Source organism: Macrotis lagotis, chromosome 1, assembly GCF_037893015.1.
Source record: "Macrotis lagotis isolate mMagLag1 chromosome 1, bilby.v1.9.chrom.fasta, whole genome shotgun sequence".
Taxonomy (NCBI): Eukaryota; Metazoa; Chordata; class Mammalia; order Peramelemorphia; family Peramelidae; genus Macrotis; species Macrotis lagotis.
Window position 1 is genome coordinate 359,807,643 of NC_133658.1, and position 26,836 is coordinate 359,834,478.

General features: G+C 42.3%; 1 protein-coding gene across 1 annotated transcript; it reads left to right on the forward strand.

The window, feature by feature from the left end:
- Positions 1–2,064: 2,064 nt before the first annotated feature.
- Positions 2,065–18,925, forward strand: LOC141499846 (uncharacterized). The gene is made up of 5 exons (XM_074202651.1): positions 2,065–2,396; positions 2,748–2,934; positions 3,194–3,584; positions 8,175–8,270; positions 18,514–18,925. Exons 1-5 carry the CDS (start codon positions 2,065–2,067, stop codon positions 18,888–18,890), a joined length of 1,383 nt encoding a protein of 460 aa, XP_074058752.1. The 3' UTR covers positions 18,891–18,925.
- The last annotated feature ends 7,911 nt before the right edge of the window (positions 18,926–26,836 follow it).

A 26,836-nucleotide genomic window follows, 5' to 3' on the forward strand; every position in this document is an offset into this window, starting at 1 on the left:
ACCCTGATTTCTCTAGTCCTCCCCCAGGGCCCCAGGATGCTGGCTGGGTTTCTGCATTCTCTCCTAGATCATCATCCACTCCCACAAGGGGGCAACTGTCCAGTGTCAAGGGCTCTAAGTCCAGTCACTGGCTAATGGAAGCCAAATGCCAGTGGTCTTGTGGGAATGCATGTCCCAATGGGGAATTTTTTAGTTCTGGGGAGGACAGTGTGCTTTAATTCATGCTAGTTGATTTTATTTTCAGCCTTGGTTTATTTTCATAAAAGGGAGAGAAAACTTTGGGAGACATCCAGTGTTTCTGGGTCAGGAGCCCTTGTCCTGGGGCCCTTGTGAAAGACAGAGTCAAGAGCAAGTTTGGGCCCTGGGGGGGGCAGGGTGGGTGAAGGACTGAGGACACAGACACAGGCCCAGGCAGGGTAGTTTGCCAGATGCAGCTTCTCCAGGCTCCAGAATTGTTATCTGATTCCTGAGCCGGCCCAGAGAACTGCCTACAGCCCAGGGGACTGGGTGAGTCACAGCCCCCTGACCCTGACCAGTCTGGGAAGGGGAAGAGGATGAAGGCCCTTCCTGGGTCTTTCTATCCTGCCCAATTTACAAACTTTATTTTGGATCTAGAGGAAATAGAAACAGAGACATTTAAATATTAAAGTCTTCAGAGTCCTTTATTTAACCCCCATTCCAACTTCCCCCTTAGCACTCCCTGAGATGGGAGATCTCACTCTGACCCATTTTCCCCATGTCTAACCTCCTTCTTTCACCTCTCACCAAATATAAGTCAGATTCCAAGGGTCAAGAGCAGTTCTTGGCCTGCTAATAAAAGAAAACACTGTGGGTCATTGGAAAGAGTCAAATTTGGAAAATATAATATATTTCATTCCTGACACTGTGTGACTCTGGGAAGGGGTAGTGGTGGTAGTGGTAAAGGTAGTAGTAGTAGTAGTAGTAGTAGTAGTAGTAGTGATGTCATTTAATAGGCAAGTCATTAAACTTCTGTGGGCTTTAGTTTCCTTGTCTATAAAATGAGTTTGGTTTAGACAACCTCTGAGATTTGTTCCCACTCTAATTACACGATCCTATCTGTCAGTCAGTTGGCTCTTAGTGGAGGACTGAGGCTACACTCTTTCACCCAGAGGGTTGGACTCCCTGGACCTCTATGGTCCCTTCCAGCTCTAAATTCCGGCTAATAGCCTTAAAGTAGAGCAGGGAGTTTGACAGGTGATGCTATTGGCTTCTGGCCTTGGCTGGAGAACTCTGAGGAGACTGGGAATTCTCTGAGTCATCTTTACCCAGACTCTAAGAGTCAGAATCCTTCCTATCTCCCTTAGAAAGCACTGGATGGATCTGGGCCAGGGGAAGGGTGTGGCCATAGTAATTGAATGGGTGCAAGTAGAGATCTCTCTCCTCCCCAAAGTTTCTGATGCTCTCTAGAAATTTCTCTACCCCACCCCCAACTAGAATTCCTTTCCCCTGACCCTGGGTTCTCGGGTCTCACTGTTCACATCTAAGGAGCTGGCTGACTTGGGGATCCTGGACTCCTTATCTTCTACTCTCCATCATCAACCTGTTCCATCATCAAAATAAAGATACCTTTAATGCCTGTCTGAGTTGTTAGATCAAATAAAATGTTGGGAAAATAATCCAACAATTACTGTGTATTAAGTCTCCGCTAGGTGCTAGGCCCTGGACTGGGGTTAAAGACACTAAGCAAAAAGAGGTCTACGGGACCTGATTGGGTCACCAACCATCCTCCTGGATGCTAGGGGAAGGGGGTCACTCATGGCTCCCAATTCTCCCCCTCCCCTAGAGCTCATGGCCTAAGGATTCAGGACTCAGGCATTTCTTAAGGGTTTGGGGTTTTTTTTGCAAGGCAGTTTGCCCAGTCACACAGCTAACATCCAGTTTCTGAGATGGCATTCCAACTCTGGTGCCCGTGACTCCGTGGCCAGGCTCTGGCCACACTGTGCCACCCAGTAGTCCCCATTTGGGGGGGGGGTCAAGGGCCACCTCTAATGAGTTTTGTCTGGAAGTCCGGAGACCTCCCTTCCCCGTAGCCCTTGTTGTAGGATGCACTGCCCCCAACTTCGGGGTTGGGAAAATATCACCCCCCCTCCCTGCCTGGTCTCCCCCCTCCCCTTCTGGGGAAGCACAGCCCGGCCCCACGGGCACCTAGGCCGCTCCCCTCTCCCACACCCGCCCCCTCCAGGGCCGTGGGCCCCCGGGGCCGCCGCCCCGCCCCCACTCCGGGGCTTTCGCACTTTACTCTCCATCTTCCCAGCAGGGTTGGGGCGCTGGGCCCGGGGGCCCCGGCGCCCCCTCCCCGCCCCCTCGGGGGCTGCTCACTGTCACGGCCGGAGGGCGCGGGCTGTAACAGCCTGCCACGGGAGGGCCTGGCACCGGTAGCGGGGGAGTCCGCCGAGACAGAGGGCGGCATGGCGCTGGGCCAGCCTCCTGCCCCACTGGCACCGGGCGGCTCCTGAGCCGCGCTGCCTTTGTGACACCCGGGTGGGCCCTTTTCTCCAGAAAAGCCAAAATTAATTTTCGTTTTTGCTCAAAGGAGTCGGTATTGTTTCAAGTGGATTTTTATCCACACACTGTGCCGCGGGCAGAAGGGCCGAGGCTGGGCCCCGGCTTCGGAGCCGGCCCTCGTTGCCCAGGGGCTGGCTCTAGCCTGGCCTCCTCGGAAAGCCACCGTGCATTCATGAGGCACCCACCGTGCATTCATGAGGCACCCAGCGTGCATTCATTAGGCACCCAGCGTATAGCAGGCACGAAGCCCGGCTGGCTGTGCAGGAATTAGCGCCTGCCCCGGAAAGGTGGCTGTGCGGGGCTGTGCCCGGCGGTAACGGCACGTTACGGGTACGGACATACAAATGCCCGTGCCAACGGGCGGAGATTCGGGAGCCTGGGGACTCCCAGGGGGCGTGGAGCCTCCCCGTGGGGAGGGGCGTGGCGGGGGAGGGGCTGGGCTTCCCTGCGGGGGGGGGGCGGCTCGTGCGGTGGAGGATGTGTCGGGGGAGGGAAGCCGAGCGAAGCTTCCAGAAGAGTGACTGGGGGGGGCGGGCGTGGAGCCTCCCCGTGGGGAAGGAGCTCGGGCCCCGCCCCCCGCGCCGGCTCCCGCGTGACCAGGCGCCGCCCGTGTTTCTTCTCCCGGAAAATGGGGACAAACAGCGTGAGGTGGCGGTGACGTCATAAGTGCCGAGGACGCGCGAGCGCCCATTGGCTCGTGGCCTGTCACTCCCGCCCCGGCTCCGCCTCCCCGCTCTTCTCCCGGGAGGGTTCGGAGGGGCCCCGCCCCCAGCCTGGCCGCCCGGCTCTGCCCCGCCCCCCAGAAGCCCCCGGAGCCCGGGGCCCTTTCCGGACCCGAGGACTCCCCCAAACTGTCTGGACTCCCCAACCCGGAGACCTGGGCGCGCCCCCCGGGGCGGGGAGGGGAGGCTGGAAGGAGGCGGCGCCCCGAGCCCGGAGCCGCTCCTGCCCGCAGAGGGCTTCCTGGCCGAGGGAGCGCAGCGCGCATGCGCCGCACGTGGAGCCCCGCCCCCAGTGCCTGCTTTGTTCGGGACCACGAAGACCCCAGGGTTCCGAGGGTTTGGGGGCGTCTCCTGGGGAAGGGGGGGTTTAGATGGGACTTGGAGGGAGGCAGAGGCAGGGCCTGGGCACTGAATGCCAAGCGGCCTTCTGGATTTGCTCCTGCAGGGCAGGGAGCCGCTGCAGGTGACTGACGGGGGGCAGGTGGGGGTGACCCGATGTGCCCCCACTAATGAGGGGTAGCAGTGCTGAAGGGACTCCCCACCCCGCCCCCACTCTGGGCCAAAGGAAGGCAGGAGCCAGGGAGGAGGGCTCATGCTGGATTCCTGTTGCCAAGGTGAAATCGGGGCTGGACCAACAGCTTGGGCGTGAGCAGTGAGAGGAGGGGGTGTCCGGGAGGACGCCCAGGCTGAGAGCTGAGAGATGGGACGAAGATGAGGGTCGGGGTTTAGGGGAAGAGATGATGATTTCTGCTTTAGACTAGTTGAATTTAAAATGTCTCCTGGACATCCAGTTCAGCATCTCCCAGAGGCATCTGGAGATTTCAGAATGATGAAATTCGAGATGGTAATTAAATCTATGGGAGGTGAGAGAGCAGGATCAGGACAGGACCCTGAGGGGACACCAGAGAGCTAGGAGAACCCAGAAAGGGGGTGGTGTCCTCAAAGAGTTCGAGAACATCCAGGAGGAGAAGGTGATCGACAGTGTCAAAGGGCAGAGGTCAAGGAGGACCAGTTAGAAAAAGTTCAACTAAGATCATTAGTGTCTTTGTAGAGACCAGTGTTGGTGAAATGATGAGCTTGGGAGCCCTACTGTTAAGCTGTCAAGGAGAGGAAGCACAGGCACTGTTTATAAATAAGTGAAATTATAAAATGTAGTAGAGGAGAGCATCTCACTTCTGACCTTTTCTTAGGAAGGTGAGGTCTGTGAGGGGAACCCCTCAAATTCTAACTTGGCCTAGTCTGATTCCTTTAGGCAGCTAGTGAATAAAACCCTAGATTTGGAATCCAGAAAATTGGGAGTTCACTTTTGACCACAGATACCTACTGGTTGTGTGGCCCTGGGCAAGTCACTTTTAAACTCACTGTCTTGGTTTCTTCGTATATAAAATGGGGATATTAATTAGCACCTACCTCCAAGGGTTGTTTGTGACAACAAAGAGGAAAGATTTATACATATCAATGCTGGTTGTTATTCTTCTTGCTCCAAAGTCAGCTCTCTGCTGAACTGGAATTGGTTTGAACCTGCCCGTTCTCTTTCTATTCCCATGCTATAAACTATGTGAGGGCTGGACCTTTTTGTATTGGTGTTAGGAGAGAATTTGAATCTAGTTTCAGACACTTGATACTCACTAGCTATTTGACCTTGGACAAGTCACTTAACCCAGATTGATTCTCATCTAGGACCATTTCTAGTTGTGCCAGATTTCATATCTGGCCACTGGACCCAGATGGCTGTGGAGAAGAAAGTGAGGTTGACTTACTTAGCAAAGCAACTCCTCACTCAAATCCAGATCCTGTGCTTGTCATGGTGTTCTTCAAGAACAAAGGTCAAACATCATCATCTTTGATAGGTGCTTAGATAGTTGTTGGGTTGAATGGACTTTGTAAAGGCCCCATGGTTTAACAGATTAAAAACCTATAGGAAGTAGGAATCTTTGTGGCCCTGAGTAGGGGAGTGACTCTAATCCTAGTTCTTAAGTCTCAGATTGAGTCAAACCCAAACCCAGGTTTGATTTCATGATCATTTTCCTCAGAAAGGAGTTTTCTCATTCTAAAAAGATGAAACTGAGATGTGGTATAGATCTTCTAACTTGAGTTAGCACCATTTCCACAGAACCATATTGCCCCTTATTTGTCACTGATCTCTTATGGCCACAACCCACTTTAGGAAGATTGTTCTAGTCACTTACGGGCAAAATTCATTACAAGGAAAGAGACTTGAGGCAGGGAGATCTAGAAGTAAGCTCCCCAAGGACAGGGACTGTCTTTACCTTTTTAGTATTCCCCAGCACTTAATGAGGACTTGAACTTGGGCAGTCTGTTCTCAAAAAAGCCTCCCTGGTTCCCTGCTGGTAGGGAGTGAATTCTTCAAAGAGTATTTGGTAGTGAAATCTAAATCTTTTATTAAGCCCCAAGTATTGGATTAAGCACTTCACAAATATTTCATTTGATCCTCAGACCAATCCTGGGAGGGTAAATGCTGATATTAGCCTCATTTTATGGATGAAGGAAATGGAGGCAAGGGACTTATCCAGGATCAACACAGCAAGTTTATATCTGAGGCTAGGTTTCAACTCAAGTCTTGCTGATCCCAGGCCCAGCACTCCCAGACTTGTAGTGTCTCATCCTGGTCTTCCCTTCCCCTGCCTCCCACATGAAAAAAGATGTTTCCAACAGGGGGTAGGAAGGGTATCACACTTAAAGGAAACAGCAGGAGTGTTGGGTCCATTTCTAAGAGGTAATGCAGCCTGTTAAGACTGGTTTGAACTCAAGGGGATGAGGTTTAAAGTTCTGATGAGTCCTTTCCTGTTAGGTACCCATCCCCCCCATCTGGCACCAAGGCCAGATGGATCCAGTTCCACACAAAGCAATTAGACCTTCTATGGTGCCAAGACCTCTTACTGCTCTTTCCTTTTTATCTAGGCTTTACCTCAGGTGGACTGAGCACTCATTTGTATGAGTTTCATTTTCCCCAGGGAAAGCTAAATAGTTTCACCCCTGGAGGCTGTTGTGGCTTATTAACAACTTGGTTGTTTATTTGACATCCAAATTTATCACCAGGCAAAGTTCTATTCCCCCTTATTTTTTTTTTTTTAGGTTTTGGAAGGCAAATGGGGTTAAGTGGCTTGCCCAAGGCCACACAGCTAGGTAATTATTAAGTGTCTGAGATAAGATTTGAACCCAGGTACTCCTGATGCCAGGGCTTGTGCTTTATCCACTGTGCCACCTAGCTGCCCCTATTCCCCCTTAATTCTTGCCAACCTCCTTTCATTGTTTTATTCTATGCCTTTCCTGGGAAGGTTTTGGTTGTTCTGGGTTTTTTGGGGTTTTGCAAGGCAATGAGGTTAAGTGACTTGCCCAAGGTCTCATAGCCAGGTCCTCCAGACTCCAGGCCCAGTGCTCTATTCTCTAAGCCACCTAGCTTTCCCCCCTTCTGAGGGTTTTGACTATTCAGGTGGCACTGATCTTTGAGGTGCTTCTTCATGCTTCACAGGAGTGATTTGGCTTTTAGGATGGCCAGTGGTTGGTGACTCCTGCCTGATGTCTGAAATACAAATCTCAAAGAGTTACAAAGAATTTTGGAATCTCCTCTGGTTCAACCCATATCCAATACTTTCTGTAATACCCTCTAGAGCAGGGAATAAATGAATGCAAAAGTATTTTCTTAGGTGCTGATCACTGGAGATATAAATAGAAAAATTGAGCCCCATCCAGCTCTCACTCTTAATTATAAAGAACAGACAAATGAAAAAGCTGGAAAGAGGGAACAGGAGGAGGATGGAAGAGAAAAGATGCCGCTGATTGAATTGTATAAGACACCATGAAAGAAACCATTCCTTCCCCCTAGATTTAGTGTCTCCATGACTGGGATCAGCCACTACCATCAGGATCCTGACCCAGTCTGTCAGAGATTGCTCCAGCAGAGTTGGCCCCCATTGGGTCGAACCAACCCAACTCATTGCTCCTTTACCCATTTCCCAGACACAAATGCTGACATCATTTCCACCTCTGCTTTTCTTTTTCATTCTATAAAAATATACCTTCTGGAGCATAGAGTGGAAAAAACCTTGCACTGAAGGGGCTCAGGAGTATGTCAAGATCCAAGGGTAAGTTAGTTTTAACCTAGCAGAACATCAGTTTCTCTGAATAACATGGGGTCAGCAATACTTGTACTATCCACCTCATCATGGAGTTATGCTAGGCTTGATCAAGATGATGTTTGGAAAAAACCCATCTACGTAAACAGAAGTTACCACTGAAATCCTCTTTAGTCTTAGAGTCTGTTTAAAGTTGGTCCACTGACAACCTCCAGACCAAGAATAAAGAATTTTAGGGGCAGATAGGTAGCACAGTGGATAGAGCTCTGGCCCTGGAGTCAGGAGTACTTGAGTTCAAATGTGACCTCAGCCACTTAATAATGACCTAGCTGTGTGGCCTTGAGCAAACCTTAACCCCATTTGCCTTGCAAAATCCTAAAAAAAAAAAAAAAAAAGAATAAGGAATTTTTCCTTTAGAGATAGATGAGAAGAAAATCCAACCTTGATTATTATTGGTTGGGTGTCTGGGTTTAATGGGTACATACAGTCTTTTTTTTTTTTAATTTTTATTTAAGGGTTTGGGATTAAATGACTTGACTAATGTCACAGCTAGGCAATTGTTGCCTGAGGTCACATTTGAACTCAGGTCCTCCTGACTCCAGGGCCGATACTTAATCCACTGCGCCACCTAACTGCCCCCATACAGTCCTAACATGGAGGAGAGAGGAGCAAACATTATCTTGCTTCTGGTTACACTGAGATAAATAGCTAGTTTCTGCAGGATAGATCTGCTTGTACCAGGAGGCAGAATCAGAAAATAGGAAACCTTATGCAAATACAGCTATTGACTTAAATATTATATTTCATTTTTACATATTTTTAACTCTAGATGAAGATGGGGACCTGATTGCCTTCTCCACTGATGAGGAACTGAGCATGGGGATGCCCTTCATTAAAGATGACCTTTTCCGGATTTATGTTAAAGGTGAAAATGTGCTTTTTTTTTGAAAGATTTATTTAATTTGAGTTTTACAAATTTACTCCTATTCTTGCTTCCATCCCCCTACCCCCACAGAAGGCAATATTTTAGTCTTTACATTGTTTCCATGGTATGCATTGATCTAAGTTGAATTATGAAGGTCCGAGAAAAAGTTTCCCCAATTACAGAACAGAGGCATTCTACATGATTGAGATGCTTCAGCAAGGGTTTATTAAACTAGCTCAAGCTAGGGTTCCATGCTAGGTCAGGGCTAGGATCCTGGAACCCAGAGTAAAGTGAGGAGAGACATTATATATGGTTTGGTAGGAGAGTTTCAAGCATCTGCCTGCAGATTGTCTTGAGATGGTGTGGCGTGTTCTTATTGGATGCAGGTCCTCAGAGAAGCCCCCCTGCTGCATGGTCCAAGGGCTGAGCAGGCAGAATCTTCAGGAGCTGATCTGGCAGAAACTCAGTTTAGCTGACCAAGCAGGGTCTTAGGGGCAGAATTTAGGCAACAGTTCATAGGTTTTGACATTCAGGATCTTATAGGCATTCAGGCTAAAGTTCACAGATTTCCAGACTCAGGGTCTTACATTCCCTCCTCTTCTTGTTCAATCCAGGAGCACTCATGCTCCTCAAAGGGATGCACAGAACCCCCAGGGAGACTGTTGTAAGACTGCCTGAGTACCATTAGTTGGATAGTATTAAACCTGTTCCTAATGAAAGCAAGCAATCAGTTTAATATGCAGGGCTCAAAGGTAAGGAGGAGTAAAAGCAGTATCAGGGGGCCAATCAGGGTAGAGATCAATGTGGTGAGCCACAGGGATTGGTTGAACCATGCTTCAAACCATCCTTCTTGATGTTCTCTTCCTTTCCTATGTTTGGCCAACCCCTCCCTTACTTTAGCCATAGACTCTCTGACCATGCCAGTATGGTCAGTGTAAAAGCAACATTCTTCTCCTAATGCAGCACATATTCCCCCCTGCTGTAGGAAAATCAAGTCTAAGCCTCTTCTGTTCTGTAAAACTACTTCTGAAAGGGAGGTGAGGGATTTCTCCAGGTGTGAGATTTGAGTCCTCTATTCTGCTGATATCCTCATCTACCACTGCTCTGAGGGAGTCGAAACCTTTCTGATGGAGGGTGAGAGAGGAAATCCCTGTGCCCGCTCCTACCAGGCCTATTCCAAATAGGGTGGCTATTATTAGGGCAGTGAGGGGCTCCCTTCTTATTCTGGCAAGGGGCATTCTCATTGTCAAGGGGAGGTTACAAAAACAGATCCCTTGACAATACAATGTAAACATTGGTGAGAAATGGTAGAGATGAACTGGTCCAGTGCCTCTGCTCTCTTCTCTTCTCTCCTGGAGACCTCCGATGTCCTTCTGCATCTTCTGAATCGGTTCCAAAAAGTTCGCTCCAGCTCAGGTGACTAGTTGAAACTTTGTCTTCTGGTAAAGGATTTGCTTAACTTTTTACTTAGATCAAAACATGTTTTCTTCACAAGACAATGAAATTTTGGAGCTTATTGCAATTTACATTTTGCTTTATTGCCATATTGATGCACATACTTAATTTTTAACACAATAAACTTTTACTATATGAGCAAACTCCCAATGTGAATTGTCATATTGTCTTAAGCTTATAACATACATTCAACAATCATCTTAGTTCAGAGTACCCAGCATATGGTATAAAAATAAAACAATTTTAGCCTTTGCTCATTACAATAATGGCTCAAACATCCTTAACCAAAAATGAAAATTTTCAAAATATTCTCAAATATACCATTGATTTTCCTTTTCCTGATATACTTATCTGACTCACATTCCTTTCCTTAAGTTAGACCTTAGAACTATAATTATTCTAAGGATTTCCCATTCTTCTTCTTACCTAAATATACCTTCTAAAAATTAAAGAAACTTAATTCCTATCATAACATGTAGCTGTTAGCAGGTGTCAGAGCCACACACCTAACCTATCTCTGGCTATTAGATCCAATTCACCTAAAATTTCTTTTTCTAGTTTGTTCAGTAATTAACCATAAAGATCCAGGACATTAAAGGAAAATTCCTTTATAGATATAAGTATTGCATGTCAGTGTCCAGGCAGAGGTCATGTGGGTAAGTCAAATATCTTAGGCCAGATTTATTTTTCCAGGTGAGATATTAGCCAAATGTCATTTTGGGGAAATCAGGTCAAAGGGGTCCAACCTCAGGCTTACTGAGAAGTCGCCCCTTTGGCCGCCCATCCCAATCACCTGACATCTTGGCTTCCTTGGCTGCAAGAACATGACATTTACCCAGTGGCATTTCCTTTTTGTTCACCATCCTGGTATCTGGCATAATAAGAGAAAATCAATTAAAAGTCCCATGATCTAAAATGGTTGTTTTACCTAGTTAGAACTTCCAGTGAATACAATTCACTAAATTCCAATTATAATCTTAATGGAGTCCCAATTAATGAAACCCCCTACCTAAAGCTTGGATTATCCTTCCTGGGTCTTTGCCTAACATCTGGTATTCTAACTATGACTGGCCCTACAGGCCTGTCTCCTACCTCTTACATTCAGACATCCCTTTGTCTGAAATCATGCAAGGCAATTGGGGTTAAGTGACTTGCCCAATGTTGCACAGCTAGACAATCACCAAGTATCTGAGGCCTGACCTGAACCCAGGTCTCCTGACTCCAGGGCCAGTGCTCTAACCACTGTGGCACCTAGCCACCCCTAATATACAAATTACTTTTCAGAATTCTTTAAAACCATTAAAACATCTTAGGTAGCTTTAAATTCCAACATGTGTTATTAATTTCTGTGAGTAACAGAGTAACACACAAATGACTAGATTGTACAAAGTAATTCCTCCATTATCACATTATTCATGAACCCACAGATCTATCCCAGAAAGTGTCATACTTTTTCATATTTTCCTTATTGCTCTTCAAAGCAATCACATTAATCCCAGGCTTTAACAATACAGTATTTAAAAAAAAACATTTTCACAAGAGATAGCTAAATATTGCAAATATTATCTCTTTGCAGTTACAAAAGAACATCACATAACTGATAAAAACATCTTATTCATCAATAAGTTACCTTACAATAGGGCCCACAATTGCAACTTGTTCAGAGCCCTCCATCAGCTGTCTGCAGTTACCAAGAGAGAAGTCCACATTCTTGACTTCTTTAAACATACATTGTTAATATACATTAAACATTAAGATTCTTAAACATCTCATTTCCCTTAGAACAAAAGCAAAATTCTCAGAATCCAATCTCATACATATGACACATTTAAACCCCAATGTCATTACATTTCAACTAACTTTCCAACAGCTTAGTTTGATAAAAACTTTAGAGTACCTTATACAGATAATCCAGCACTCACATTCCAAAAGCTCTATCCAAAATAAAAACAGTTAGCATTATTAAACTCAACATTAAAACCAATTAGAGCTTTCCCCCAAAAAGACATAAGTAAACATCCCTGATAACCTAGGTGTTTCTCTTCTTAGTAACCCAATACCAGTTTTCTTAACCCAAAGGTGTTACAATAGAGTTTTAAAATCTCAAACTCCTTGCAAAAGTTACAATAGTGTTAAAACAGTTTAATCCCAAACTAATTTAACAATCTAGGTTATTTAATTCCTCCCATTTTGTACAAATTTTGTCAGAATATTACAACACTAGTATTCTTCTTTTAGAACCCTCAGAATGCTTTCCAAAACTCTAGTTCACAAACTTTAGAAACAATGAGAGTCATCACTCAGGCCACATGGCCAGCAGATAGTCATTAAACGTGATTTCCTTTCAATAAAGGAGTCTCTTAACCCCTGGATCTTAGTTATTTTTTTTTCTTTTTCCCAATCACACATCCCACCTGTGGAGGGTTCTTTCCCTTTAAGGCTTAAGTATGTAAGGATTTTTGGAGTTCCCCACCATCCTCCTGCTACCCTCTTCCCCCCTTTTTATTCAGCAAAGGAATCTTCCAAGAGGGGAGTAGACTGCTTCAGGGGGAAGGGGAACCAGGTCTAGGAATGTTCATTACCTTCCCTGCGATTGTATTCCCCCCTTTTGATCTAGGGAAGGAATCTTCCAAGGGGGAAAACAGAAGGGACCTGGTGACAGGGGTGGGGGATGGGGTGTGGAAATTCAGGGGCTGAGGGTTCTAAATTTAACAATACAGTAATATGTATAATTCCCTCTTTAACAGATAATAAACTACACTGATCTCACATATCAATATTCCCTTTCATAAACATGAGGTGAAAAACCAAGCTTCTCACAAATATTCTGGGCCAAAAGGACCTTGAGAACTATAACCCATTGGCAAGGTATTCTCTAGTTGTTGTTGTTGTTTTTTTCATAACAAAATCTTTACAAATGTGATAGGTGAAACTTCAATTCATTTGTTATTACAAAACAATTTTAAAATCTCAAAAATGTAGTTTCAACTGTTCTTATACAAAGCTTACTAATTGTACACAGCATATTTCAATTGCATGTATGTTCTCTTTATTCCATAAATCTTTAAAATACAAAGAATTCTTAAGACTGTTGCTAAAAAATCCCTTCTTATGACTACAAGATTTTCTTCATGTTTCTCTTAAATTCCAAAAGTTGCATTCAAATTAGTTTTAAATCATTTTCTTTTCCAAAAGCCTAAATGTTTGCAAATTCTTATCTTCATCAGAGCAATTCTAACTTCTCAATGCTCTCACTTAGAAGAACTTTCTATCTTCACTGACCAGCATTTCTTAATATTAGAACATTCTATGTTCTGGGAATGAGAGATTCCCCACAATTTGAGATATCAAAGTGATATACACTAATTCTTTCCTTTTACTGTTTATCATTACTCACTCACTCCAGATTCTTCCCAAATACATGATCCACATTTCAATCAGTGTAAAATATTAACTTCCTCTTGTTTAGTTATTCTAAAGCTGACTCACAAGTCTGTCCTGACTCCTATGACGCTGGAGGGGCCATAAAACATCGGAATCCAAACTCAAACATATTCTTTACAAACCCCTTAAGTCAATTTACAGGTATCTTTAGATTAGCACATTATAGGATCATTAATAAAATTAACATTTACCTAACAATCGCTTTCATATCAAACTTTTTACTTTATGGGGCTTATTACTTTTCTTATCTATTCATTGCCAAACATTGCAAAAAGTACCAATTTGATGCAATTTTAAATCACCCCAATCTCAGATAAACACATATCTCCCTATAGACTTACAGTTCTATACTTTCTTCTTTTCTCATAATGATTTGTACACCTTTTTCCAAAGTTCCCAAAATCCATTTTTGGTGTACAAAGTCAACCCTGTTCAGACCTTCTGTCTACATACTTTTACCACTTTCCTTACTTAACAAATAGTTCAAAAGAAATCCCAATTGTCTCTAAGTCTGTATTTTCTTTCCCAGTACTTTCAGAATCTCTTACTCAAACTATACAACTCATATTTTCCACCATTCCTTTTCATTAGCTCCCCCTGACTTCAAGTCATAGCATTCTGAACTAGAGTCACATAGTTCATACTACAGCTATGATTCTACTCTTCACAATGCACCTTCCATTCCAAGGTTTTAATATGTAACATTTCTTGAATACAACTGCTAAAATTCTGGAGAAGGCAGTCATTCAAAAATCCCCTGCCCCCCCCTTCTTCAAATAGAGTAAACTGAGTAACTATTATAGAAAGACAGGCCATCCTAGATTCTTTCTGGGGGGTGGTGGTCTTCTATTCTTCAACCCTTACACGTTCCATAATTTTCTGTAATAACTAAACTCTTAAAGCTCTAATGATGCCATATCATTCTGGAAAAAAGACTATTTAGTTTCCCCTATACAGGCATCTTGGTAACCACATTATACACTTCAGGATTAACCTGACTTTCTTGTCTTTCTGAAATTTATTTTCCCTATTTTCAAATTAAAATAGCATTTCTTTCTATGATTTCTTTGTTTAACATATTTGGTAATATTTGCTGTTTCTTTAACTTCAAAGTAAGTTCCCTTTTAATACTTACTTTACTAATTCTTCCTGAAGTAGTTCTCTCTCCTGTAAGGGAGAGGGAGGGGGAAACACTCTGGCAGCACAGAATCAAGGAGGATGGTCCCTTGACCTCCTTAAAGTGGTCTAGGAGTAAGCTCAGAGGAGTGGTCTGGGTCTGTCCCATCTCAGCTGGAACTTAGATTAAATGATTAAGAGCGATAAGCAAAGCAGAAGCAAAGCAAAAGAAGCAAAGATGATAGCCAGTCGGCATTCATCCCTTCCAGTAGGACCAAGTGTTGCTTGCCAAGTCCTAAAAGAAATCAGAAAAAGAAGCAAAGGTGATAGATACCCAGTCAGCATCCATCCATTCCAGGGGGACTAAGCATCACTTGCCAGGTCCTAAAAGAAAAATCAGGTTAACCTTGTCTCATTCCCATACATCAGTCATTCCTGACTTGCAGAAGGGTTCCCTTATCTCATTTCCAAACATCAGTACTTCCAGGACTGACCTCCTGAGGGGTTGGGGAACATCTTCTGTCACAACCCTGCTGGAAACCATTCACTAGTGCATCAACCTAGGTCTTTTGCCAGCTTAGTCCAAATACAGAGCCGCAGACTTGGTTACCTTAGATACCCCTCCAAGTACGTCTTGTGGCCTCTGCTGGGGATCCCGCATGAGCCCCCAAATGTTAAGGTCGGTGAAAAGTTTCCCCAATTACAGAACAGAGGCACTCGACATGATGGAGATGCAATAGCAAAGGTTTATTAAACTAGCTTGAGCTAGGGTTCCGTCCTAGGTCAGGGCTAGGATCCTGGAACCCCGTGAGAAGGGACCTTATATATGGTTTGGTAGGGGAGTTTCAAGCATCTGCCTGCAGATTGTCTTGAGATGGTGTGGCGTGTTCTTATTGGATGCAGGTCCTCAGAGAAGCCCCCCTGCTGCATGGTCTGAGGGCTGATCAGGAAGAATCTTCAGGAGCTGATCTGGCAGAAACTCAGCTAGCTGACCAAGCAGGGTCTAAGGGGCAGAATTTAGGCAACAGTTCACAGGTTTCGACACTCAGGATCTTACAGGCATTCAGGCTAAAGTTCACAGATTTCGAGACTCAGGATCTTACAGAATGTGATGAGAGAAAAATCATATCCTTAATGAAGAAAACTAAAGTATAAGTGATAGCAAAATTACATAATAAGATGTATTTTTTTTTCTAAATTGAAGGTAATAGTCTTTGGTGTTTGTTCAAATTTCACAACTCCCTCTCTGAATACAGATGATATTCTCCATCTCAGCCCAAAATTGTCCCTGATTGTTGCACTGATGGGAATGAGCAAGTCCATCAAGGATGATGATCACCCCCAAGTTGCTGTTAAGGTGCACAACTTTCTCCTGGTTCTGTTCATCCCGCTTAGCACAAGTTCATGCAAATCCCTCCATGCTTCCCTGAATTTCCATCCCTCCTGCTTTTTTTTTTTGGTTAATATGACTTTATTTATGTTACTAAAATTTAAGTCTTGTTTAAGAGTAAACATATTACCCCCTTCCCCACAAAAATATAGAATCTCATGAAGAATAAAGTAAAAGAAAGAGAAAAAAAAATGTGTTTCAGTCTGTGTTCTGCTACCATCAGCTCTGTCTCCAGTGGATCTCATTATTTATCATAAGTCCATCACAGAAGTTACTTCCATATTTTACCACAGTTCGGGTGCTGCTTGTAATTCCCTCCAGTCATTCCTCCCAACTACCATATATTATATTTTCTCTCTCTTTCACTCTGTCCCTCTTCTAAAATGTGCTATATGGCAGATGGCACAGGGGACAAAGCACCAACCCTGGGGCCAAGAGGCCCCAAGTCCACATATCACCCCAGAAGCACAGCAACCATCTAGCCCCGTGATCCCAGACAGGCCACCCAATCCCAGCACCTTGCAAAAAGTAAAAAAGAAAATGTGTTATATCTGACTATCCTCTCCTATGATCTACCCTCTCCTCTAGCACCCACATACCCCCCTTCCCCCTGCCCCCCTCCTCCTCTTTTTACTCTAGATGTCTATACCCTATTGACTGTGTATGCTGTTTTCCTCTCTGAGCTTTTTAAAAGCAGGATTCTCATTTCTTACAGGTAGTTGAATAGTGCAGGCTGGGCTTAGAATGGGGAAGAGTATTGGTGGAATCTCATTTCTCTTGCCTATTTCCTCATCTGTAAAATGGGGTTAATAATCCTTTCTAGTCAATTAAGGTTTTTTTTTTTTAGGTTTTTGCAAGGCAAATGGGGTTAAGTGGCTTGCCCAAGGCCACACAGCTAGGTAATTATTAAGTGAACATTGACCTTGGGGTGGCTAGGTGGTGCAGTGGATAGAGCACAGGCCCTGGAGTCAGGAGTAGTACCTAAGTTCAAATCAGTCCTCTGACACTTAATAATTACCTATCTGTGTGGCCTTGGGCAAACCACTTAACTCCATTTGCCTTGCAAAAACCTGAAAAAAAATAGATTTGTTAAGAAACCCTGACCTTGTGAAAGGTGCTTTTGAGAAAAACTTGCAGCGTTTTTTTTTTAAATTATATGTAATAGTTTTTCAACATTCATTTTTTGTAATATTTTGAATTCACTTTTTTCTCCCTTTCCTTCCACTTCCCTATGATAATGAGTTATCTGATATAGGGTATACATGTACAACCACGTTTTAAACATCTATATTAGATGTGTTGTGAAAAAAAGAATCATAACTAAAGGAGAAAAATCCATGAGGAGGAGAAAATAAAACATTTTTCAAATGGAAAATAGTAGGCTTTGTTCTGCATTCAGACTCCATAGTTCTTTCTCTGGTGTGGATGACATTTTCCATCACCAGTCTTCTTTTTAGATTTGTCTTTGATTTGCTGTATAGTTGAGAACTAGGACCATCCTAGTTGATCATCTCATGTCACACACACACACACACACACACACACACGTTAGTGTTTAAGATGTTTTCCTGGTTCTGCTCATTTCACTCAATATCAGTTCATGCAAGTCTTTCCAGGGTTTTTTGAAATCTGCCTGCTTGTGATTTCTTACAGAACGATATTGTTTATCACATTCATATACCAAAGTTTGTTCAGCCATTCTCCAATTGATAGACATCCCCCCAATTTCCAATTTTTTGCTACCAAGAAAAGAGCTGCTTAAATATTTTCTTTGAAACCTTTTTAAAGCATTCTAGAAGTGGGAGTAATTTCTTCTGGTTATCATTATTACCTGTAAGGGGACCTCTGAGGATAGTGACCTGGAGGTGGAATCACATATATAAAAATAGACCTTGGGCTCCAACTCCTTTGACGGGACTGTGAGTCAGGTGCTATTTGTGATCACAAAGACAGCTGTCACTAATTTGGGATATTTTGCCTGCTCTATTTTTCTTTCTTGTTCACTCTTATTTTAATAGGAATGGTAGCCAGTTTATTTCTTTTGGTTCTTCTATTTTACTTTTGGCTTTGTCAGAGTTAAGTATTCCTAGAACTGGCAGAGATGGATCCCAAGGATACTTTCAAAGACTGGAATTATATTTTAAGTCTCAAAAAATTCCCCTTTTTGGCTATCTTAAAAAAAAAACAAACCCAAAGGCAACTGGTTTGTGACCATTTTGTTAATGAGGTTCCCTTAGGCTTTAAATAGCCAGTTGCCAAGCCTTCCTTTACTATGGCACAAACACTCTGCCCCTAGAGCTCCAGAAACTCTTCTCCTGGGGGGGGGGGGAGGAAATATATTGGGAAAAATAATCCATCTGTCTATACTGAAATAAAAAGTGAGTACCTTCATGGGGGGTGGGATCCCCATCCACAAGAGATTTAAAAGAAGATAGAAAACAAACGAGACCTAAACCATTTAGCACTATCAGTCTGGCTTGATTGTATGCAGTATTCCATACCACCCTTACCCCTGCCCCAACCTCTACAAAGAGGGGAGAGAACCCCATTCTCTCAAGTCTCCTGAGGTCAGGCTGTTATAAATTGCTCAGCAATTGTTTGTTGGTAAGTATTTTTTCCTTTTTTATGTAGTTTTCATTGAGCAAGCTATTTCCTGATCCTGCTTCACTCTGTATCAGTTTATGGAGTTTTCTCTAGCCTCCTCATCTCTTGCTGCATAAGAATATTGTACTTATTAATGATTTACTTAGCCTTTCCCTACCCTGCTGCCAAAGCCATATGGCTAGTGTCTTCTTGAGTGGCAAACTGACACCGTCTTTCTCATTCTCCTCCTTTTAGAGAAGAAGGAATACAGGTGGGAGCATCATCCTCCTTGTGCTCAGGAGATACTCCCAAACATGGTGCCTCCCAATGTGATCTGTGATGGCTGTAATGGACCAGTGGTGGGGAGTTGCTGCAAGTGTAGCATCTGCTCAGACTACAACCTCTTCAGCACCTGTGAAGGCAAAGGTCTTCACAAAGAGCATAACATGATTGTCTTCCAGAACCCCTTCCATCCCCACCTGCCTGAGGTGAGAAACCAGCATCCTGGAGAGGAGGCCTCAAGACAACTTCACCACCACTGTTGCCTCCCCTTAAGAGAATATCACCATCCACCACCCCCATCTTTCTCTTATCTGTGTTTCAAAAAAGGAAAAAACAATAAATGTGGTTGAATTTTGGTGTGGTCCACATGAGAAGCTGGATAGGAAGTAAGGAACTTTGGCTTTTTAGAGCATTTTGGAAATATTACAGTCATTATGCATGTGAGAGAAAATGTGGTGTGTCCCAGACCCCTTTGATTTTCTTTTGTCTGTTGTGTCTTTTTTCACACCTATTGAATGGGTCTGTCTACACCTCTGCAGGAACCCTAAGGCCTCTGTGGAAGAGAAAGGTGCGTTACCCACCCTACTGTTCACAACAAACATATGGATCATACATATTGCTCAAGCACAAATTTCAGATGATTCTAAACACTGAAAGAAAAGGTCACATTAGGGCCCCACTCCTACTATTAGGTTGCACCAGTAGTTCATATTTCAGATACATCACTCCAGAGTGATCCATCCAAACAAAGTAGCTTCTATTTAACTCAATTCAGTAAGCATTTAAGGGCTTTCAGGTCCAAGAAACCATGTTTTTTAGAGCATTGAGGAAAAGATCTCTAAAAAATGTCACTCTATTGTTTGGGTACCTTACAAAATGTTTACCATTCTAGATTATTCCAGATCATTCTGGAAAAAAAGGGTTGAATACCCTGTAAAAGAGATGGATGACTAAATTATACGAAGGAGGGTGCTGATGAATTCTGTGGAAAAGTCAGAGGATTAATCATAATATAGAATTTAGAGCTAGAAGGAATCTTGGAAATCACTTGGCCTAATCCCCTTGTTTAACAAAAGAAAAGAAAGAAGAAATTCCAAAAGATTGCATAGGAAGCAGCAGGGTGATAATTCAAACAAATCTGATGACAAATCCAATATTTCCTTGTAGAGGCTAAAAAGTCATTTAAAATGCTAAGGTTCCCCAGGACAGATTTCTTCTACTTTTTTTTGTTCCCCAAGTGCAGATTTTTCCAGACTTTTGTCCAAAAGGCAGAGGTGGCAGGGAGGGAACCTTCAGTCAATCCTACTATCACCACTTTGAGTTAAATCCTTTGGTATGTCCTTGTCACTCAGTATGCAAACATTTCTGAGGCCCCCTCTGAACTGATCAGGTCTTCACTGGGGAGCTATGCTAGAGCTAGGAGAATTAAAAACTCCTAAACTGACTGAATAGTGGAGATACTAGATATTTACAGTGAATGAAAAAGCTATATCTCATTGATCACCTAAATAGCCTAGTGAATAAAGCCCAAGGTCTAGAGTCAAAAAGAACAATTTCAATTCCAGACTAAAGCACTTATTAGCTGTAAGATCCTGAGCAAGTCATTTAACCTCTGTTTTTGCCTCAGTTTCCTCATCTATAAAAATGAGGATAATAACACTTCCCAGACTTGTTGCAAAGAGCCAAAGTATTTTAGCATAATGAAAAGTTTTACATAAATATTAATTATTATCTCCACCATCATTCCCAGCCTTGAAGTACAACTATGGGATGAGTGATATTTATGAATTGGGTCTAATCCCTGGGACCCAGACACTTTACCAACAGCCAGTCTCTGATATTTAGAGGATGGTTGTAGCAACACCAAACTCTGTCAGCACCTTGGAATATAAAGAACCCAACCAAAGGCTAGTAGGGAGGTACCTCCTGCTCCCCTAATCCCAGTGATTTAGAATCCCTCTTTTTCAAGGCTAAAAAGTCCTTTCCCCTACTCTTCTCTCCAACCAACTCAGTTCAATCACTTAATTACTCGATGCCCTCCCTTTCCATTACTGTCCTGAAAACTTCATGTACTTTTTACCAAACCTTCCTTCCTCTTTGTTCTCCTCTTATATTTCTTCTTCTTTCTTAATGAGATCAACAAGTTAATGTGGCCATTCAGTGGGAAAATTTCTGAATCTGGGACTACTATGTCCAAGACAGGCACTGTTCCAGAATCTGGGGATATAACACCATGCTGCCTAAGACATTTCTCCTCTGCCATTAAGGGTATGTTGGGAGAGCCATGGAGCACTGATATGTTTTTGCAATGAGACTTCTTGGACTTGAAGCCTACTCTATTAGGAACTTTCTGCTTGGGCCAAGTGACAAACCTGTGGTTGAACACATATGCCTCCCATGTGCTGTTGATTTATGGACAGGTTTTCTTCTTGCCCCCCTAAACCAGGTCTGCTTGATTGCTCTCTGATGATTCTGAACAAAGAAAAGGTGAACAGGAATGAAGGATCTTTCACCTTACTCACTTTTATAAGCCAACACATAGTTTCTTAGGCAATAGTTTTAAAAACCAAATAATCTTAGGGGTAGCCTCAGTCACTGAAACCTGTCCCCTAGAAATACTCAGCTCCAAAGTAGACAGCTATCTAAGTCTCTGAGACTTAACTTGGAATTGTCTTTCGTACTCTTCACAAAATACTAATGGGGAAGAGTGAAAAATGGTAGATTAGCAAGCAGGGGGAAGTAATACAGATCTGCTCCACAAAGATCTAGAAAATGCACCAGACTGAATTCTTAGCAGGAAATTCAAGAAAAATAAAAATCAGTCAGTCATTTTTCCAGCCCAGATTAAACAAGAGAAACAGAGAGATCTGCTGAAAATAGAGACTATACTCTGTGTTGAGGATACATGTCTTCCAGAAATATTTTTATTAAAATTAAAGTAATCTAAACATTTCTGCTTATAGAGAGAAGAGTCCAGTCAGCCTTCCTGTTTCTAGACTTTCATTTCTGCAATCCATCTTTCATCAAAAATCTACCTCAATATTCCTTCTAAAGTTTAGGACTGGTTATTTAATCCCTCTGCTCAGAAACTTTCAATAATTACCCACAGGAAAAATTGTAAACTCCTCAGTTTGGCTATTTATTCCATACTCTGAATTAGGAAGATTCCCATTCAGTTCTTACCTCAGATTGACTGTGTGAGTCTGACCAAATCAAGTCAACTAACTAGTCAACAAATATTTATCAAGCACTTTCTATGCATCAGAATGCTGAGGATACAAAGAGAGGAACTTTCCCTGCACTCAAGGAGCTCATAGTCTAATGAAGAAGACAACAGGCAGAGAGGTATATGCATACAAGATATAGATAAGACAAAATAAATTATAGGAGATCTCAAAGGGATAACACTAGCATGGAGGATGAGGGCCATGCTAGAAAATGCCTCTTGTAGAAGGTAGGATTTGAGTTGGCTCTTGAAGAAAGGAAGGAAGGAAGGGAGAAAGGAAGAGAGAGAGAGAGAGAGAGAGAGAGAGAGAAAGAAAAGGAGAGAGGGAGGGAAGGAAGAAGGAAGGAAGGCAGGAGAAGCAGCATTGACCAACTGGAATTGACCACTTGACCAGCTACTACTACTCACAGATTATTGTTTGTCCATCGTTCAGGAAGAGGACGGGGTTGGGGCAGGGGGCCGAGTTGTGCAAAGTTGTCAGTTCTATAGTCCTCAAGAAGTTTATAATCTAATAAGGGAAGATAACACACAATAGGAAGCTGAAAGAGGAAGAAGGCACTAGACACCAGAGGGACATAATGTTCTATGGTGTCCAAACCCAGCAGAGCTATTATTTTAGAGACACCCTATTTTCAGAGCTAAGATCTGGCAAGCAGGTTGTGCACTGGGATTGGCATAAAAACAATGCTTTGCACTCTAATGATCTCACTCTCTGGTAAATTTATTGCTTTGATCAGCCCCAGGTATTCACTGAGGAGCTTATGATTTTAGATCCCGCTATTTCCCAGATTCCTGAGAGACAACTTCTATCATATCTGTTAACATGTTCACAATACTACACTCCTGTTCCCATCATAGAACTTTGGTTCTGTACCCTGAAAAGTAATCATGACCCCCCAAGACTTGAGAACATCTACTGTTACCCACAGGACCCAGTAATACCAGGCAGGAGCCAAGTAAACAGCAACCCAAGACCTAAAAATGATTATATTTGCTTTTCCTTGGCAAAAGAAAACTCTCCTTAGGAGTCAGGACTTCCTATTGCAAGTGTCATTTTCCTCACTGTGAAATTAAATTTGAGTGTGTGTGTGTGTGTGTGTATGTGTGTGTGTGTGTGTGTGTGTGTGTGTGTTTGTGTCCTGACTCTCCTGTCTGTAGCCTACTTTGAGCAGCTCTGGTCAGTTAGAGGTTGATGTCAGTCTACCTGATGGTATACACATAGAATAAAGGGGGAACTGACAAATCCTGAAGAGGAAATCTTTTTTTTCCCCTTTATATATCCCTACTGAATTTCCTCTGAGATATAACTCCCTGTTGAGCTGTGAAGGTCAGTGTCACTCTAAAGTCCATAACTACATGTCTTCTGTGGTGTAAGAGATCATGCCTTGAGACTTCCAACTTCCTGTTTGGAGTAAATTCCTGCTATTGTAAAAAAAACAAAAAAATTATTGCTATTGCCTCTGGTCACCAGTAGAACATCTGGCTCCCAAAGTTCCTAAGATCAGGAAAGATCAAAGAGCCATTTGACTCATAATCACCTTCGTTAGAAAGGAAGACAGAAGGGCAGCTAAATGGCACAGTGGATAGAGCACCGGCCCTGGAGTCAGGAGGACCTGAGTTCAAATTTGACCTCAGACACTTAATTACCTGGCTGTGTGGCCTTGGGCAAGCCACTGAACCCCATTGCCTTGCAAAAAAAAAAAAAAGGAAGACAGAGGCAGCATCCATTCTGCTCTCCACCCCCAGACTCTCAGAGGCAGTTCACTGTAGCTTTGTCTCCTTACAACTGAAAAAGGAGAGAGAGAGAGAGAGAGAGAGAGAGAGAGAGAGAGAGAGAGAGAGAGATGAAGGTCAATATTCTGTTCCAACTCAGCAATCCCTGCATCATCATTTCTTTGTTATTTTTTTTAGGCTTTTTTTTGCAAGGCAAATGGGGTTCAGTGGCTTGCCTAAGGCCACACAGCTAGGTAATTATTAAGTGTCTGAGATCAGATTTGAACCCAGGTACTCCTGACTCCAGGGCCGGTGCTTTATCCACTGTGAGTCATCATTTCTTGAGCCCATTAGGAGACTTTTCTTCATCCTGCAGTAACATGTGTTTTCGTGGATTAAAATCAGGCAGGAAATTTTCAAGAATTGACTTCAGGCTAATCCTCACTTACCCTTTCTCTGTTTCCTCAAAGTCTACCATAGTGCCTAACACAATGTGTTTCATAAATGTCAGTTAAAATGAATTGATTAACTAAAAAGGTTTGGTTGATAGGAGAACACTGTACACATTCACAGCAACATCATGAGATGATCAACTAAGATGGAGCCAGTTCCTCTAAGCAGTTCAATGATCAAGGACAATTCTGAGAGACCACTTAAGGAAAATATCCTCCACATCCAGAAAAAACAATCAACCTATGGAGAGTGAATGCAGAAGAGAATGTTCACTTTTTAACATTTTGGTTATGCCTTTTCTTTTTCTCATGTTTCCCCCCACCCTTAGTTCTAATTCCTCTTTCAGAACATGACTAAAATGCAAATATGTTAATCAAGACATATAAATTATATCAGACTGTTTACTGCCTTAGGGAGGGGGGGAAGGAACAGAGGGTGATAGAAAAATGGGGAATTCAAAAACTTCCAAAAAAGATGAATGTTGAAAACTACCTTTACATGTAATTGGAAAAAAATAAAATGAAAAATATGGTTGAATAGGACCCAAAGCCAGTGAGTGAAACTGATACTAGGATTTCCTCTAGTAATTCAGAGAAGGAAAAGAACTCTGAGGGCTAGTCTAGTTACAGCAGGCTTTCAGGGGTGGTTGTACTTGTGATGGTGTTGCAAGATTCTTGTATAGAACAAACACAGTCCATTATTTTTCCTGAACCATGCCAACAACTATATTCAACTTGTAGGTTCCTAGTTATCTCTGGGATAGGCTCTATCGTCTGAATTTGCCTAATTACCAACATTGCCAATTCTTCCAGTTAAGATCCTCAAACCCTGATCTGACTTTCTTCGGAGAAGTAAAGAAAGCCTCTTAGTCCAGTGCCTCAAATAAAATTGTATGAAAAGTATGGAGAATCTAAGATCACATTCAGTACTTCTATTTGGGTGCGATTCCATCAATGTGAATATTTCTCCCAGTAGTACAGACTTCAACTTCTATTTCTTCTCATCTTGTGCTGCTCTTATTTATGACTTGGTATCAGATCTGCCTGGGATGATTTCTTTAGATTCCTAAGATCAGGAAAGATAGTGAAACTACCATAGAAAATGGTGATAACTTAAAACAGTGTGCTTTCTTTATTCTATTTCTCACTTGGAGCTTTTGAAATTGTATAACAATAATTTTAATTATATAAAATTAAAAAGTAAATTTTGGTTCCAATAACCAATAGGGCCAAGATTAGAAAGAAAGCAGGAAACTGGGGGGGAAAAGGTTTTTAAATTATTTTATTTGTCTGGTTTTTCAGTTACATACAATAGTAGTTTTTAACCAATCTTTTTTTTTGCAAGGTTTTGAGTTTTACATTTTTCTCCCTCCCTCCCTTCCCACCCCCTCCCTTGACAGAAAGCAATCTGATAAAGGCTCTACATTTACAATCATGCTAAATAATATATAGATATTGATCACGCAATGAGAGAAGAATCAAATCCAAACAGAAGAAATCATTAGAGAGGGAGAAAATGATATAATACATAAAACAACTTTTAAAAGTTGAAGATAATAAGCTTTGGTCTTCATTTAAACTCCATAATTCCTTCTCTGGATATGGATGCTATTTTCCATCATAAGTCTTTTAAAATTGTCTTTGATTATTGTACTACTAAAATGAACAAGTCCATCTGAGTTGATGATCATCCCATGTTATTAGTGTGTATAATGTTCTTCTATAGTTCTGCTCATTTCACTCAGCATCATTTAATGCAAGTCTTGCCAGACTTCTGAAATCCCATCCCTTATGATTTCTTATAGAACAAGAGTGTTGCATCACATACATATAGCACAATTGGTTCATTCATTCCCCTCAAATAAAACTGTATGAGAACTATGGAAAGCCTAAGATCACATTCAACACTTCTGTTTGGGTGTGATTCCATCAATGTGGATATTACTCCCAATAGTACAGACTTCAACTTCTATGCCTTCTCATCCTTTGCTACTCTTATTTATGACTTGGTATCAAACCTGCCTGGGATGATTGCTTTATGATAGTGAAACTACTATAGAAAATGGTGATAACTTAAAACAGTGTACTTTCTTTATTCTATTTTCTTATTTGTAGCTGAATTTCCAATTCTTTGCCACTACAAAAAGAACTGCTATGAATATTTTAATACATGTGGGATTTTTATAGAAAATTTGTCTCACAAAGGCTTCATTTTGCAAATTTAAAGAGGACTGAGTCAAATTTATAAGAATATACTGATAAATGTTCAAAGGATATGAACAAGAAATTTTCAAAAGAAGTCAAAGCTATCTAAAGTCATAATAAAAAATGCCATAAATCACTGTTGATTACAGAAATGCAAATTAAAATAACTTTAAGGTATTTATCTCTTATCTATCAGATAATTGGCTAAAAATGACAGAAATGAAATTGGCAAAAGTTGCAGGGGAGTAGCAAAATAGGGACAATAATACACTGTTGGTGGAGTTGTGAACCTATCCAATCATTGTGGAGAACATGTTGAAACTATGCCCAAAAGGCATACCACTACTAAGTCTGAACACAAAGAGATAATAAAAAAAAAAGGGAAAAGGACTCATATGTACAAAAATATTTATAACAGCTCTTTTTTGTGGTGGCAAAGAATTGGAAATTGAGAAAATGTCCATCAATTAGGGAATGACTAAACAAGTTGTGGTATATGAATGTGATTGAGCACTATTGTTCTGTAAAAAAAAATCATGAGCAGGGACTTCCAGCCAAGATAGTGGAGAGAAGACAGACACTGAGTCAAGGCCTCCTGATTTCCCCTCAGAAATAATGTAAAAGAAACCTCTTAACAAAAATCCTATTAACAAAAGCCAGAAAGAGAAGCTGGGGAAGAACATCTACCAAAAGGTCTGTC

Bases quoted from the DNA above. Each gene is read 5' to 3' on its own strand.
- LOC141499846 (XM_074202651.1), top strand. From the start codon at position 2,065: ATGCACTGCCCCCAACTTCGGGGTTGGGAAAATATCACCCCCCCTCCC. The intron at 2,397-2,747 runs GTAGCGGGGGAG...TGCATTCATTAG, and splicing joins CACGGGAGGGCCTGGCACCG to GCACCCAGCGTATAGCAGGC. The intron at 3,585-8,174 runs GTTTGGGGGCGT...TTTTAACTCTAG, and splicing joins AAGACCCCAGGGTTCCGAGG to ATGAAGATGGGGACCTGATT.